The following is a 16,122-nucleotide window of genomic DNA, read 5'->3' as shown; positions in this document are numbered from 1 at the left end:
GGGAAAGTCGAAGGCAGATTTTATACGTAAATAGTTGTCGTTTAGTGATAAGCGGAGAAGGTTGAACTTGCTTGCAGTTGCAGCGTTGGCACTCATAGTCATCATGCTTCCTTAACTTGACCTACTACCAACGCCGCCTTAATGTCTCTTTTATTTTCATTACATTTTCCTATCTTCTAGTACTATTCCGTTCCATCATTAATCTTCTTCTTTTTTTCTTTATTATATTATTTTTTCAACCAATGGGGTGTTGATTTTGGACTTTTTCTTCTCAAATTTTCAATCTTTGCTCTCTCTCTCTCTCTCTCTCTCTCTCTCTTTTAACTACCATATTTTTTTCCCTTCTCTCAATAGGGTGTTCTGTTTCTATTTCAGTTCCTGATTTGGATTAACTGAGCTACCACTGAATTTTTATTTCATTTTTGATATGGGGGGTCTTTGTTCCAAGTCTGCAAAAGGTGACAAGGCGTTTGCCAACCAGGAAGAACATTATGATAACAAAAAATCTGGTGGTAATAAGAATCACAAACACACTAGGGATTTGAATTTGACTAGTGCAAAGGAGGGAATTGATAATAACATAAAGGAAGAGGAAGCTGTTGTTGCTGTTGTTGTTGCTGCAGGGGGAACTAGTCCTGATGATTACTATGATGGAATTCCACGCTATGCTGATTCTTTTTCACACGAGTCTAGGTCAGTAAGATCAAGGCAAGCTGCTGTGGCTAAGGTTGGTTAACTAATGATTCCACTCCCTTTTTCTGTCTCTTTTATTCACTTTTTTCAACTTATCTAATGTCAGTATACACCACTATGAGACCATCTGAGAGGACTTAAGAAAATAGATTATGACATGTCTATAAACTAAGCTGTTTTTGGCTTATTTTCATTACACTCCAATAAATCTTGTGAAAATAATTTGACTATTTTTTCTCTCTATAGAAATAACTTATACATAAACAATTTTATCATATAAGCCATTATAGCTTAATTCAGCTAAGGCTTTTGTTCAGTTTTACCATTCCCATGTTTGTTTCATAGCATTCTGTTTCTGTGCTCAATCTATGAATTAATCAATCAGTAACTTAGACAAATCAGGTATGTTGATGAATCATGAAACATGTTGACATTGGCCATAGATTGTCCTAAATTGTATCTTTTCAATTTTGTTTTTGAATTCTATGCTATAAGTGATTGACAAAGATGATGTTGGGAATTAGATTTTGGTTAGGTTAGGTTAGGTTATGCTACACTTTTTAATTCAAATTGAAAGGATGGCTTTTAGGGAATGAAATTAATTCAAAGGTTGGTTTTTGAGGTTTAGGAATGGTGACACTATTTTGTTGTGTGACGAAGAATCCAAATATTCTATACACAGACACACTTGTTGAAGAAAGGAAAAGAAAAATGTTAGACGAGTTTCATTAGGGATTATTGTTCTTATTCTATTCTGCTGGTTTCTAACCTAGCTCAAAATCAGGATTAGGATTTTAAGGAGAGACAAGATAGGATAAGTTTCAAGATTAACTTATCATATCATGTTATCTCATCAAACACTTGACCAAGACAAGATATGATACAAAAGAAAAATGGGGATAAGTTGACAAACATAGAAGAAAAATGAACATTAAGGTCTTTCTATTTCAGGTCTCAGTTGTGAGTTCACGCCTGGGCAGAGTTGGCACTAAAGGATTCGGGAAAGCGGTTGATGTTTTGGACACGCTTGGGAGTAGCATGACAAATTTAAATTCAGGCGGCGGGTTTGCATCTGGAGCTGTTATAAAGGGGAATGAAGTTGGCATTTTAGCATTTGAGGTTGCAAACACTATTGTCAAAGGTTTTAGTCTCATGGAATCTCTTTCTACAAAAAATGTTAAACATTTGAAAGAAGAAGTGCTTAAATTAGAGGGTATGCAAGATTTAGTATCAAAGGATATGGATGAACTTTTAAGGATTGTTGCTGCAGACAAGAGGTAATGGAGTGGCTTCTGTTTCCATTAACAAGCTAAGGTTCAACTTGTGTTAGTTTATCATGACTCTATGAATTATGAAATGCTAACTGGATGTGTGTTTTGGTTATGTTTCCAGGGATGAATTGAAAGTATTTTCTGATGAGGTGATTCGTTTTGGAAATCGTTCGAAGGATCCTCAGTGGCACAACTTGGATCGATATTTTGAGAAGTAATATAAATCACTCAATTCGTTTAGTCTTTAGCTTTGCACAGAAAAAAAAATAAATAGCCGTTATTCTAGCTGTTCTGATCGGTCTTTTTGTTCTAAATTTTAGAATTAGCAGAGAACATAATTCTCGACGACAAACGAAGGAAGAGGCAGAATTATTAATGCAGCAATTGATGAGCTTAGTTCAATTTACCGCGGTGAGTGTAATCCTTTACTAAAGAAATATTTATAATTGCTCAAGAAATTTTGGTTACTTTTAAAGATGAAAGAAATGTAGTTTAGTTTCTTTATTTAAATAGAATATTTATCACTACTAATTCACAATGACATGAATGTTTTGGAATGAAACAAGTGTGATACTCAGCTGTACTTCCTCTGATGATTAAGTATATACAAATTAATTCTTATTTGAAATAATATATTATCAAAATAATTTCAGAAATGTATATATACTCACTTATAAATTGATATTTGATAGTTTCAGTAAATAATTAGAGGTGGTAGGAATTGTATTTATTACTCATTGTGTGATAACTGTTCAGATTTTGTGGCATCTGAAAGTGGATTCAATTTCAAGATGCTTTTGTCTATCAGTATCAGCTCCATAAGATTTTATGAAATATTTATCTTTAATGTCTTGTATTATTATTTTTTCTATACAATGAAAGGCTTCATAAAATATCTTTCTATACAATGATTTTGTTTGCATTTCCATTTTATTCAACTTTATCTTTTTTATTGTGGGATTTAAATCTAAAAGAAATTGGAAAATCAAATTTTGATGGCCTCAGGAATTATACCATGAGTGGCATGCTTTGGATAGATTTGCACAGGATTATCAGCATAAGCGTGAAGAGGAGGATAATTCAGGTGCATCTCAAAGCGGTAATTAAAGAGTACTACCCCTGACATAACATGCAACTCTTGTTTGTCGCAAGCAATTATTGACCGAAAACTTGAAATACAAATTTTGTGAAGAGTTCTAATTCTAATTCTAATTCAAATTTAAATAAAAATATTAATTTGGTATTGTAAAATTTTGACAGAATAATCATTTATAGGGTAGAGAGTATGTATCCTCTCCAGTCTTGATTATAAGTAAAAGTAAATAACTTAACACTTATTAAGGATTTTAGTTAAGTGCAACTGATCTTCTCGATCTCATAAAAAATAACTGCATTCTGAGAAATGTCTTTAACGAGAAATTGTTCTATGGAATAAAAGAGTCATTCAAAATTAAAACATGTTATTCGAGGGGTATTTTAAGATGACATCATTAAAGCACATGGGTTGGTTATTATAAAACACTTTTAGAGAAAAACTCACTTTGAGCTAGAAGTTTAAACAGTATAGGCAACATTTCTTTAGGTAATTTCTTATATATATATATATATATATATAGCCTTGAGTATATCTGTTCATCATATAGGTGATAGCCTTTCAATCTTGAAGGCAGAACTTAGAAGTCAAAAGAAGCAAGTTAAGCACTTGAAGAAGAAGTCACTCTGGTCCAGAAGTATGGAAGAGGTAACCGCACAATTCTTCTGTAAATGAATGCGATGATCAAATCTCATATTCTCCTCCAATCTAAATGTTTTATACATTCATTGTGCTCTCTATCCATGTATAATGCAGGAACTAGTAGTACATAGACTCTAAGATTTTTATTTTTTGGCAGAGGTTGATTTATTCATTTTGAGCATAACTTACTTACGAAATGAGAGAGTAGATTATAATTCATTATCTAATGAATTACAGGTTATGGAGAAGCTTGTAGAGATAGTCCACTTTTTGCATTTGGAGATAAATAAGGCCTTTGGCAGTGCAGGTATGTACCTAATAAAGGCATTCAGATTGTACTTGCTTTGCTTGTTTTATTACACTTTTCTAGTCTCACTCGGAGTAATCATCATTGGTTATCAATACAACAAGTTAGTTGACATCATTGATAGCCACAGAGCAAATTTCAGCCTTGTTTATATGATTTTTAAGTTTTCGTAAAATTTTAAATTTGAAAGGGACTCTCATTGAATTACTCTTCGACTCATTTCGTAAATAAAGTTGTATTTGGCTTCATAACTGAAATGGTGCTGTCCGTGGATGTCTGCAGATGGCCGTAAACCGTTTATTCAAACCAACAGCAATCGCCAAAGGTTGGGGCCTGCAGGCCTCTCTTTGCATTATGCAAATATAGTGCTCCAAATTGATACTCTAGTAAGTATTTATTCTTCATTGTAATTATTTCATAACATGGTTAAGTTCTAACAGTGTGCTTTATCAGTATCTCTTAATTAAAAAATCAATTAAAGGAATAGAGAACTAGGTCACTACTTATTCATGGTCTGTATTAGACTACTATAAGATTAAGATACGATATTCTAATATAATATTAAAGATATTTTCGTATTTTCTAACATAGACTATCGTACTTAATTTTACTTGTTAATAGGTTTTGAAAAATGTTTGTCAACTGCCATGTGCGAATTAGCTTATGTGCTGAAAAGATTTTACTAAGCTTTTGTTCATTTTTTGAGGTTGCCAGATCCAGTTCCATGCCTGCAAATACAAGGGATACATTGTATCAGAGCTTGCCTCCTAATATAAAATTAACTTTGCGTTCTAAATTACCTACAATTCATGTCGCAGAAGAGGTATGTTTTCATCATGTATAATCTAAATGTCAAGAAAAATTATCAGAAATTATTTACAGTATTATTTATTTTCTGTCTTTCAGTTTTCAATTACAACCAATGCAGAAAATGTTCTATATTATTTTTTGATGTTTTTCAAGTGTTAGTGCCTTTTCGATGTTGTTTCTGTTTGTTTCTTGCAGCTCACTGTAGCAGATATTAAACAGGAGATGGAGAAAACATTGCAATGGTTGGTTCCAATTGCTACAAACACAGCCAAGTAAGATATCTGGGATTTATATATATATATTATTTTATTTTTTTGAGAAACTTCCTTTAAGCATTGGTTTATTTGTTTATTCTCTATATGAACTAACAGTTTATTCTTTTTCTTTTGTTTGGTTATACTAAAATTGATTCAGAGCGCATCACGGTTTTGGTTGGGTTGGAGAGTGGGCAAGCACTGGGTAAGTAACGATCCGTTGCATCGACTACACTTGCGCGTTTTCCAAATTTTTCTTTTCATCTTTTATTTTCCTACTTTCTTTTTTAAAATTCTTGTTTGATTCTTGCAGATCTGAGCTAAATAAGAAAACCTTGAAGACTGATATAATGCGGATTGAAACATTTCACCATGCAGATAAAGAAAAGGTAGAAAATTATATTCTTGAACTTCTCTTGTGGCTTCACCGCTTAGCGGTCAAAAGTAAAGCCGGAGTTGATGTTGGAGAAACAAAGTCCGCCATCAAGTCTCATGTGGGCACTGTCCTGCAAAAGACAAATCAACAATCTACAAATGCAGTACCGCAATCACTAACAACCGACGAGCAGATCATGCTGAAGGATGTAAGTAACAGAATTCGTGTTAGAGGGATCAGTAAAAGCTTGGACTTCGACAATGTGAAGATGGGGTTGACAGATAACAAAAGAATGATCAAAAGTAGCAGTTACTCATCAGCTAGTAGAAACAAGGAATTATCTTTTAACAGAATTTGCTCTAAGCTTCCTGTGATTGATTTTGGTATCGACAAAAATAGAGCACTGGATGTGATTGACAGAGTGGCTGTGGCCAGATAATTTGCGCAGACTATTCTTAAGCGCCTTTGATGAAACGATGGTAGGAATAAGTGAACAGAAGAATGGTACTTTTTTGTGTAAATATTTTACAACCATATTCATGCAGCAAGTGTTGGATGCCAGATTTTGGAAGATCTTCTGGCACCCTGGATTCTTGATTGATTTTGGTTTTGGCGAAATGTTGTATCGCATTCGCATCATGATGTACATATTGCTTTTACCACGGAAGTTGTTGAGATCATAGGTTTTCTTGGCTGTATCAATGTGACTACAGTGTACACTTTTGTTGGAGCAGGGTGGATTCTGTGTTTTTTTAATTCTTTAGTGTATATAGACAATGAGGATTTGGTACCTATAGTAGTAAAGCATTGCATGTATTATATGATTATAATTATTTGTTTGATTTGGTTATCTTTACCTATACCTATTGGCACTTCCAAATCTTTGTAACTACATCTTTTTTTTATATTATTGTATGCTGTGATAGATAGTTGTCCATTAATATGTAGAAACACTGTTGAATAAAGAAACGAGATTGATGCTATATGTTTGTTTCAGGAAGTATTATGCTATTCATTCATATATACAAAGTTAGGTGCAAGATTATTAACTATGGGGTATCACAAGAATTGGCTTGAGGTCCTTTTCTTTATTGTATTCCATTATAAATAATAGTTTCCATATTTGCAGCAGTTAATTACAAATATTATGTTGCCTGGTTTGTTTATCCTAATAGGGAAAGGTAAATATATACAATTAAGGAAATAAATCACTCCATGATAATTAACATGGGGAACCCCTGTAAATAGGGGTGTAACGGGTCGGCTTGGTTTGAATTTTTGCGAAAAATGAATCAAAATTAATGAAATTTGCATGGGTTAGTTTGGTTCGATTTTACTTATTTTTTTATGACTGGATCTGAACCTATACGGGTTGGTTTGGTTCAGGTGATTAGATTTCAAAAAAACAAAACTATAAAAATTTCAATTTTTTGGCTAAATAAAAAAAGAATATACTAGTGAAGTTGTCACTTTAATTTGTTCTTCTTAAATAAAATTTGAAATAACTACAAACTCATAATTTAATCATTTAAAAGACTAAAACAAAATATGCAGTAGCATTACATAATTTGGTCTTCTAAAACAAAATTTGGAATAACATAATCCAATAACAATTCAAGTTAAAATACAAAATAGGCAATAGTAATGCCAACTTAAATAAGAATTTAGTTGTCTAGATTATAAATGAGAATTTAAAGTACAATGTAAAACAAATAGGCAACGACAACAGTCTAAAGTAAATGATACAAATTCTAAAATAAAATGAAATAAATAAACAATTAGAAATTATATCGTGGAATTTATTTTCAACTTGAATAGATCAAAATAAATATAACTTTAGATTGCATTTTTCATATTCATGTCATTTCATCACTATTAAATCAAAGAATAGTAATATCTAATCTAACAATTTCTAAAAATTAAAACACAATCCACAATATCTTTGCTATTATCACTGTCATACATCTTAGTAAAATAAAATTCAATGCATTCATACTTATAACGGGGATTTAGAAAAACAACCGCAAACAAAAGATAGTTTATAACATTATTATCCCAATACTTGTCAAATTTCACTTGCATGTTTGTTGTCATCGTCGTCAGCTTTTCATTCTCACTATTAGTCCATTTCTCTAATGACTTTTGAATATTACAACTTTTTGAAGACTGTATTAGACGTAACATGCAATGAACAACAAAAGGAAAGTGTTGCATCATAAAAGATCTTTAAAAAGTTCACAAACACATGTCTACGTTCTCAATCAAAATGATTTGGAATATCTACTTCTTCACTAGCAAGAAACATAACAAATGAATTATCTTGATAACAAAGTCGATTAAATGTCTTTTCATATTTTACAACAACTTCTAATATCAAATAGACAGAGTTTCAACGTGTTAAAAAATCAAGAGCTATCATTGCCTTACTATATATATTACACTCTTTTGCACACTTTTTAAAACTAACAAAGCCTAGCCGAAGATGTCTTAACAAATTTGTAGACAACCCTTATCTTTTTAATAGATGAGTCGATGGTAGTTAAATCATCACTACCAATCAAATTCAAAATGTGAGTGCAACATATCATGTGTATGAACTTCTCCTTAACAAATTACGACCATTTTAATTATTCACTCCTCTAATTAAGTATGTGTGTGAGGATATCAAATTAGGGTTTGGGATATGACTTAACTTAATGAACTAGACTGTTGTATAAACATTTGTCTTATTGGACGATATATATATATATATATATATAATAATAGTATTGGTTTGGTTCAGTTTTTATAACTAAAATCCAATACCTGAATCAATAATCTTCGGTTTACGTTTATTTGGTTTGATTTTTTACCAAATAAAAAATAACAGGTAATTTTCAGATTGATTTGGTTTGAATGTTCGAGTTGATTGAATTTATTTTATCTACTTACACTCCTACCTATAATGTTGCATTTTATTTTGATCATGGTCCTTAATAATTAAAAAGAATCACTTTGATATTCACAAAACTTGAAGTTAAATGTCAGTCAAGAACAAAAAAATCCATATTTTACAAAAACAAATTTAAGTGAAGTTTATTGACATTTTTTTTAGTATTCTTCAAAGAAGTATGAATAGAGTTGTTTCTAAAATAAAATAAAAATTGAAGGGCACAAACAACACCTAACATATTCTTTTCTTTTTATTAATATAAGGTTTAGAATTTGAAAAATTGGTAATGGCGATATTATAAGGTTTTGGACAGATCAAAAAATGGATAGATAAATCTATGATTGATGTTTTGCATGCCCTTGATGGGATTTTGCTAATAAGTATTCTTGGACATTAGATAGAAAAGAATAATTTTTAATTGGGATACTGTGCATATCTCAAGTGGATTGAGATAATCCGGATGAAATAGCACATAACTTTTAGAAGAAAAAAAACAGTTGTTCCAAAGATGATGTTGTGATTATGTCATTGCGTAAAATGTTTGTCGTTGATTTGGTCGTTTGTAAAAGAACCATCTATTAATATCATACCGAAGTGGCTGCTAAATGGTAATGCATGCACGCAACGCGGGTTTGTTTGTACCTTTAAATTAGTTGGTCAAATCACAAACCGGAGTGAGGGAGGGACCCACTAATTTAGTCCAATATTGCATCTTTGGTGGCTCACGAATACAGTACTAATAAATCATTATCATATACTACTAGTATTTTCTTTTTACAATGGTCCCTTAACTTAATTTCAGGTAACATTTTAGTTCTTTATTTTTTTTTCTTTCCGATTTAGTCCTTTATTCCTAACAATATCAAATAAAGTATGAAAATATGAGTTTATTTGAAGATTTGCGTTACGAATTTGATAAAATTTGTATTATATTGAAGAATATAATTAATTTTATGAGTTTTGATTGAATTTTTGTATAAAAAATGATAACATTGTTGAAATTTTAAAACATAAAATATCAACTTGTCACTTAAAATTAAAATAAAGGACCGGGAAAAAATAAAGATAAAGGACTAAAACGTTACCTGAAATTAAGTTAAGGGACCACAAATGTAATTTAGCCTACAAATTAATCATGATGCATCTAAAACATTTAATATCTTCAATGCCCATAATTCCTAAACCAAAAATGTAAATACTATGTTTTAAAACTTTTATCATTGTTCTAAAAATAACTGATTTTCTCTCTCTCTCTCTCTTATAGTCCTATATTATGACAAGTGAATTAAGAAATTAAAATGATAAATTTTATTTTATTAAAATATTATATGTAGTATTTTTCTGAACTATCCTTTATTGTCTCATATTATGATAATAGTTACAATAATTAAATAACAAACATCTGGTCTGAGGTATAATAGAAGGATTAATATATTTAACTATTGTAATAAAATAATTTGTACTTCGTCAATCAAGATTGATTCAGCTAAACTAAGGTTCAACTCATCTAAATTTATTTGTAAAAAAAAAATTACTACTTCATTATAATATAATATATAATATAGGAATGAAGACTTTAATGTTGACTTTTCAAATTTTTTTTCGCTAAATGACACATGAATAATTACGGCCACAACATACAAGCACGTACAACTGCATTAGAGTGGCATTGGTTAATCTATGCAACATCCTGTCAAGGTAAGTATCCTCTCAATTTCTCAAGAAATAGGGATGTCAATTACCGAGTAAATAAATAGTATAAAGGCATACATTCAAAAAAAGTGACATTAATTAAATATTTATACACCAAAACTAGATAATAGAGATATCTATTTCTTTTGAGAAATAGAGATCATCTCAATTTATCCCGTCAGGGTCTTTTTGAACCCTATATCTATCATGCAAAGTAACTGTCCAAAGTATCAAATGAATGCAATTTTTCATTATCTGCATGGAAGAAGCCAGTAACACACAGAACTACTACATTAAGAAAATACAGACAAAAAGACTTAAGGGGCAATGATTGATCATCACACAAGCTTCTCTCAAAACTACATCAAGGAATTCCCCCAAAAAGTCTGTTGTGTAATTATACACAGATAATGGCAACATCAAATAGTAACCTATATAATGAATAGAGCAAATGTACAACAACAAAAAAGAATCAGACACTACTATGTACACATGCACATCTCATTGAACTACTTTTCTGATGAGATTCATCTTCCAACTCTGCCACATTTGATATTTTCAATAACTTGTCGTATCTTCATCCGGTAAAATCACGGTTAAAAGAGAATATTTTACTTTGAGTGATATTTTACCCTTCTCTACATAAAGCCTTGCACCAGACACAATCCAGAATCCAGGCAAATCTTGCGGTCCTCTTGTCATTTCGGTTGTGTCAACAAACCTCAGAAGTTTAGGTGACTGAGCAGGCACGGGAGGTCCTCCAGGGTATAATGCAGAGTTGACATTTACGTCGGATGGTTGTGGTGGTGGTGGTTTTTGTGGACCTGAAAAGCGAGTGCTGATCAAAGTTGAGATTATTCCGGATTTCTGGGCCAAGCCTGGAGAACCATCCCATTGAGGCGCTTTCACAGGGGTTGCATTGGCAACTTTACAGAAATGAAGTCGTAGGAAGAGAACTTTCTTCAGACCGGTTTCCCGAGAATATTTTACTTTGAGTGATATTTTACCCTTCTCTACATAAAGCCTTGCACCAGACACAATCCAGAATCCAGGCAAATCTTGCGGTCCTCTTGTCATTTCGGTTGTGTCAACAAACCTCAGAAGTTTAGGTGACTGAGCAGGCACGGGAGGTCCTCCAGGGTATAATGCAGAGTTGACATTTACGTCGGATGGTTGTGGTGGTGGTGGTTTTTGTGGACCTGAAAAGCGAGTGCTGATCAAAGTTGAGATTATTCCGGATTTCTGGGCCAAGCCTGGAGAACCATCCCATTGAGGCGCTTTCACAGGGGTTGCATTGGCAACTTTACAGAAATGAAGTCGTAGGAAGAGAACTTTCTTCAGACCGGTTTCCCCGACTTCGAAGTGTGCCCCAGCCACAACAGCATTTTCGTCATCGGATTCAACAGGAGCCGTACAAATATGAGAAAAACTCTTCCACTGAACCTTTTCATAGTATTTACGTTCTGAAGAGGCATCGGATACATTCCCATTAGGCTCATCCTCAAGTTGGAATGTCTTGGGCAGGGAGGAGAGGTGCTGTAAATGGATTGCCAAACAATTACTTTTCTTTCCTTCCAAATACAGTCGAAGGCCTGTCACAGGCTTCATTCGTACAACGACCTGTATGAAGTTTGAGGTCAGTCCAAATAAATCACCACATTTGAAACGTAAAGAAAATCTAACAATGCACTGTTTTTTTTTTTTGCATGACTAAAATAAAGAAAATAAGACTCCTTAATATCTTCATCAATACGATGATATATTTTTATTGAGATAAATTACATAGACTTTTGATCAAAACTTGGGGATATTAGGTAGAAATGTATATATGATGCAAGGGTGACTTGCAGCCCTCAGACACATGAAATATAGTCACTCAAATTTAACAGTTTTATATGAAAATAAAGACTTTGTTCTGAAATTTATCTTAGTACATAAAGATGTGAAAATGATTAAGGAGACGTGCATAAGGCTCTCGTTTGATGTAACATGCTAGATATAACAATGATTCACATGTCTTCACGCAACAGTTTAAGCTTTTGAAATAACTGATTTATGACAGAACCAAAGAAAAAACAAGGCAATTGGATTAAAAAATTCCACATAAAACAAGTAGCATTACCGGTGTTGTGTTTACGTAGAGCTTAGGACCCATGAAACTGAACTGTAAAGATGAAGAACTCTGCGCCTTCCTTTCAGGACCAAGGGCAAGCTCACCAAATACAGGGGCCCATTGCCTTGGAAGCTGGAACTCCAAAAATTGATGCAGTTCTTCAATTGCTGGTTTATCTGCAGTTAGAAGTTCCAGTGAATGATGTTTATATTTTGCACAGCATTTCTTTCTAACCTCTTGTACATGGACCGCGAATTACAATTATAGCATATATTTAAATAAAGGCATCATAGACCACCTTCAATAACATAGAAAACTACAGCCACAACAGCATAAAGAATCTCATAATCATGTTAAACAAATCTTCATAAAATAAATGAGAAAATCTAGAATATCTTCCATAAAAGAATAATGGTGAACGCGTTGCAAGTATAATCAGCACAAACCTCATTTCCATTCCATTGTCTCACCACTGTCAAACTATCCAAATGATTGGAGGGACGAAGCCTAAACTCATTGATGCACTTTTATTTTAAATAATAAATTATAGAGTGACAGAAAGAGTCATGCTATACAGCTTTAAAAAATCTATACAGCTTTGATATTAGTGATTCCATAGGCTTTAAAACCAAATTTGAATAAGTGAATGACTAAAAGAGTCATGCTTAGTTGCTTACATCGTAAATAGAGATTTATGGCATGTGTTAAATATCCACTCCCATTTATTCCACCAAGTAGAGATGTAATTGGTATGAATGACATTGATATCACATCAGGTTGAGACAAGACAGTTTGGCACCATTCATTATGGCTCAGATATTTTTTCCCATTTCCACCTTTCCTCTTGTACATAAACTTGATATCCTGCACCTAAAATGTTAATTGAGAAGGGGGAAAATAGTAAGAACATTTGTTGTGTTTTCCCTCTGAAAGTAAAATATTAATAGATTAATGAAGTTCTAACAACAACCGATTGAGCAGAAAAGCGTCTTTGATAACAATATCAAAATTTGCAACAAAAAACCCAGGAACTTTTCAAAAACGAAGCATAGCAAACAACTCTAGTAACATTCAGCTGTCTTCATAGGAAATAGGCAACGGTTCTAGGAGCCAAAGTCAGCATGGGTGAAAAGAAGGATGATCCTGTAGCTGGCATAAATTAAAATTTAAGAACAACTATTACCTCTGATTCACGGTAGGAATGAGCTTGAATGTCCAGGAATCCTAGTCCATTGTCCATCATAAACTGGAGGGGAAAGAGAGGAAAATATAAGTTAAGCTAGCTCTCTGCATAGGGTAATGCGATCTTTTGGATTTATTATAATATTTTAGTTCAATGTGATCTGATTTTTCACATAATTATTACTCAGATTTTACAGAAAACATATTATACTTGTATGTAAGTGTTTTTAGTGATTTATCTCAGAGTCAAAGCAAACTTGTATTCACTAATTAATGTTGGCTAAGACGATAATATATTCTATCAAAAATTAAGTCTCCAGAAAGGGCATTTGAACGATAATGTTTTTTTACTTCGTCTACACTCATCCCTTCCTTTTAAATAGTGCATGTCTTTCTTTTTCTCTAATACACCCATTCCTAATTTTATCTTAATTTCATATCTCTTCCAGTCCTCTATCACAACACTCCTAATTCAACTGTTGCAGGTTAGCATCTTTCAAGCACCGTACCACTTGAAGCATTTTTCTATTTCATCCACCCAAGTTGAATATGATCTCCAATAATCACCTCCAAGCTAGTGCTCGTCTCTCTGGCTGAACTAGTGTTTCGTATAGTCCATTTTTCTTCTACCTAACTCAATGCCGTGTGATTACGCTTCCTTCCACAACTCTTATATACCATTTATTCCCTTTCTTGACTCCCTTACTGTAACTATATAATCAAGTCATCAACAAAGAGCATGTATTGCGTCAAGAGCTATTGGATATACTCAGTAAGTACATATTGAAAACCAAGATAAATAGAAAAGAGTTCAAAGTTAACCTAGGGCTGTCCTAAAGTCATAGAAAAATTGTTGGTGGCCCTACTAGGTATTCGAAAACTAGTTTCAATCTCGGCATACATGATGTTATCTAATACCAAATTTAAAGAGAAGGAAAAAAAAAAAGAACTGGAAAAGCTTTAAACCTTTTCTTTCGCATTAAATGCCGCATCATTAGTGATATTTTGTCCAGCCTGGCCCATGAATAATTCGTCTGCCAAGTCCTTCAGTTTTTTCTGTACATCAGAAGGTTGGAGAGGAGAGGAGTACTGTTGCTTTGCATAAATTATATCGGTTCCCCCTATTTTGATCCCAACTACAGCATGGGTTCCATATTTATTGATGAACCTGAAAAGATAAGATGAAAATATACAAGTTGGAACTCAAACATAGCAAGCAAATTCATTAATTGAAATAACTGGAAAAGCAGTTAAACAGAAAGCCAAAGTTATGGAGAGGAAAAATATTTTGCTGAGTTCATAAAGTACCTTGCCAATGCAGCGGGATCCCACGACGAAGGAACAGCTTGTTTGACATGATCACTCAGAACTATTTGTGTTTTCTCAAGTGCTATGTCGTAGAGCGTGATCGATACACCATCAAAAGCAAGACTCTTGGTATTTGCAGCATCTCTTTGCCAAACTCCCGAAAACTGAAACGCGGCATTGAAATGACCCGTTGGAATCTTACCAGTCAGTGACAGCTCCTGGTTGAACTGCTCTGACATCTAAAAGGTATACAAAACAAAAGACATATATGCCTAGTCAGTCAGACAAACAATCCTCCATAGTCCACGGATATCAATATTACAACAATACACATGCCAAAGAATTTGATTTCACCAAAATAAGAACAGAAAAATAGTTATAAGCGTTCCTTAAGATTGTAAATAATCCTGCAATTAAAAATCTTCTATAACTATGATATTAGACCTTTTGAGTTGCTCAATTTAATACTTGAGGTGCTAGCTCAGTGGTAATAGTTTGCATTGTTACCTCAAGATACTGAGTTCAAATTCCCAAATTGCTTGAGCATACTATTTTGGGAACAAAATAAGTGATTAACTCTAATTTAGGTAATTGCAAATTAAAATTTCTACAGTCCAACAAAAAACACACAAAACTTCCTGCACTGGACTCATATAATAAACTTTGGCTAAAACAAAAAAAGAAAAGAAAAGAAAAAAAGTTTATAATTCTAAAAATAGAAATAGAATGATATAAACATGTACCTGCTGAAAAGAAATAACATCAGAACACAATCTCATACGGTCTCCTTTATCGCATTTAATGGATTTGGGGACATTAGGGATTGAAACACGACCGGGAAGTTCGACAGTACGAAGGTTGTCGTGGTCAATAGTGATCAATTTGAAGTCATGTTTGCATGATTTGAGTCTGAGATCGTTAGTGAGATCGTAACCTAATCCAATGGAGTTGATCACATCTTCAACAGCCAACGCCTTCTTCTTACCTGCTGACATCTTCTTCTTTTGAGTAATTATTATTCTCTTGGCTCGAAAAAGAAGCAGATTTTGTATTTATGAAAAGGAAAACCAAAAGTAAAAGCAAAAGAAGAAGAAGATGCAATACAAATGTCAACAGTCAAAGGAATACGGTAGTAGGAGAAGTATTATTAATGTACTCGATGGTTCAATGGATCCTAAACATGCTGTAATGTTTTTACACGAGACTGCTTTGACCAGTCACGTTTTCCAACTTTTTCTTTCTCTTTTCAACCATTTTTTGTTCAAAAATGTTACAATTTCGTTTTTCTTATTTTTTATTTTTAATAACAGCACATGCATCTGTTAGAAACTAAATTTTGTTTTTGCTTCGGAAATCATAACATTGGTTCAATGTTTTTTGTTTAATAGAATCTTTAGTTATTTTTATATGTTTGCAAGACTATATAAATAGATAATTTTTTAAGTGCAT

The 16,122-nt window shown here is 32.8% G+C and overlaps 2 protein-coding genes across 3 annotated transcripts; one reads left to right on the top strand and one right to left on the bottom strand.

The window, feature by feature from the left end:
* The first annotated feature begins 42 nt into the window (after positions 1–42).
* On the top strand, positions 43–6,429 carry LOC101498298 (protein PSK SIMULATOR 1). Of its 2 annotated transcripts, none has more exons than XM_004503821.4 (12): positions 43–727; positions 1,645–1,970; positions 2,086–2,178; positions 2,285–2,375; positions 2,970–3,048; positions 3,608–3,705; positions 3,937–4,006; positions 4,289–4,392; positions 4,713–4,829; positions 5,012–5,088; positions 5,231–5,275; positions 5,384–6,429. In XM_004503821.4, the coding sequence occupies exons 1-12, from the start codon at positions 428–430 to the stop codon at positions 5,883–5,885; spliced, it is 1,902 nt and encodes a 633-aa protein (XP_004503878.1). In that variant the 5' UTR covers positions 43–427; the 3' UTR covers positions 5,886–6,429. The 2 variants fall into 2 exon arrangements, with proteins under 2 accessions (XP_004503878.1, XP_004503877.1); XM_004503820.4 differs by having other exon boundaries at positions 45–727; positions 2,970–3,063.
* A 3,869-nt stretch (positions 6,430–10,298) lies between these two features.
* Positions 10,299–15,803, bottom strand: LOC101497969 (MACPF domain-containing protein At4g24290-like). Its single transcript, XM_073370178.1, has 7 exons — positions 15,417–15,803; positions 14,674–14,912; positions 14,332–14,533; positions 13,367–13,429; positions 12,861–13,053; positions 12,193–12,359; positions 10,299–11,690 (listed from the first exon to the last, which is right to left on the bottom strand). The coding sequence occupies exons 1-7, from the start codon at positions 15,666–15,668 to the stop codon at positions 10,629–10,631; spliced, it is 2,178 nt and encodes a 725-aa protein (XP_073226279.1). The 5' UTR covers positions 15,669–15,803; the 3' UTR covers positions 10,299–10,628.
* Between the last annotated feature and the right edge of the window lie 319 nt (positions 15,804–16,122).

Source organism: Cicer arietinum, chromosome 6 (genome assembly GCF_000331145.2).
Source record: "Cicer arietinum cultivar CDC Frontier isolate Library 1 chromosome 6, Cicar.CDCFrontier_v2.0, whole genome shotgun sequence".
NCBI lineage: Eukaryota > Viridiplantae > Streptophyta > Magnoliopsida > Fabales > Fabaceae > Cicer > Cicer arietinum.
The sequence above is the reverse complement of the archived record's forward strand: the minus strand, read 5'-3'. Positions and strand labels throughout refer to the sequence as shown.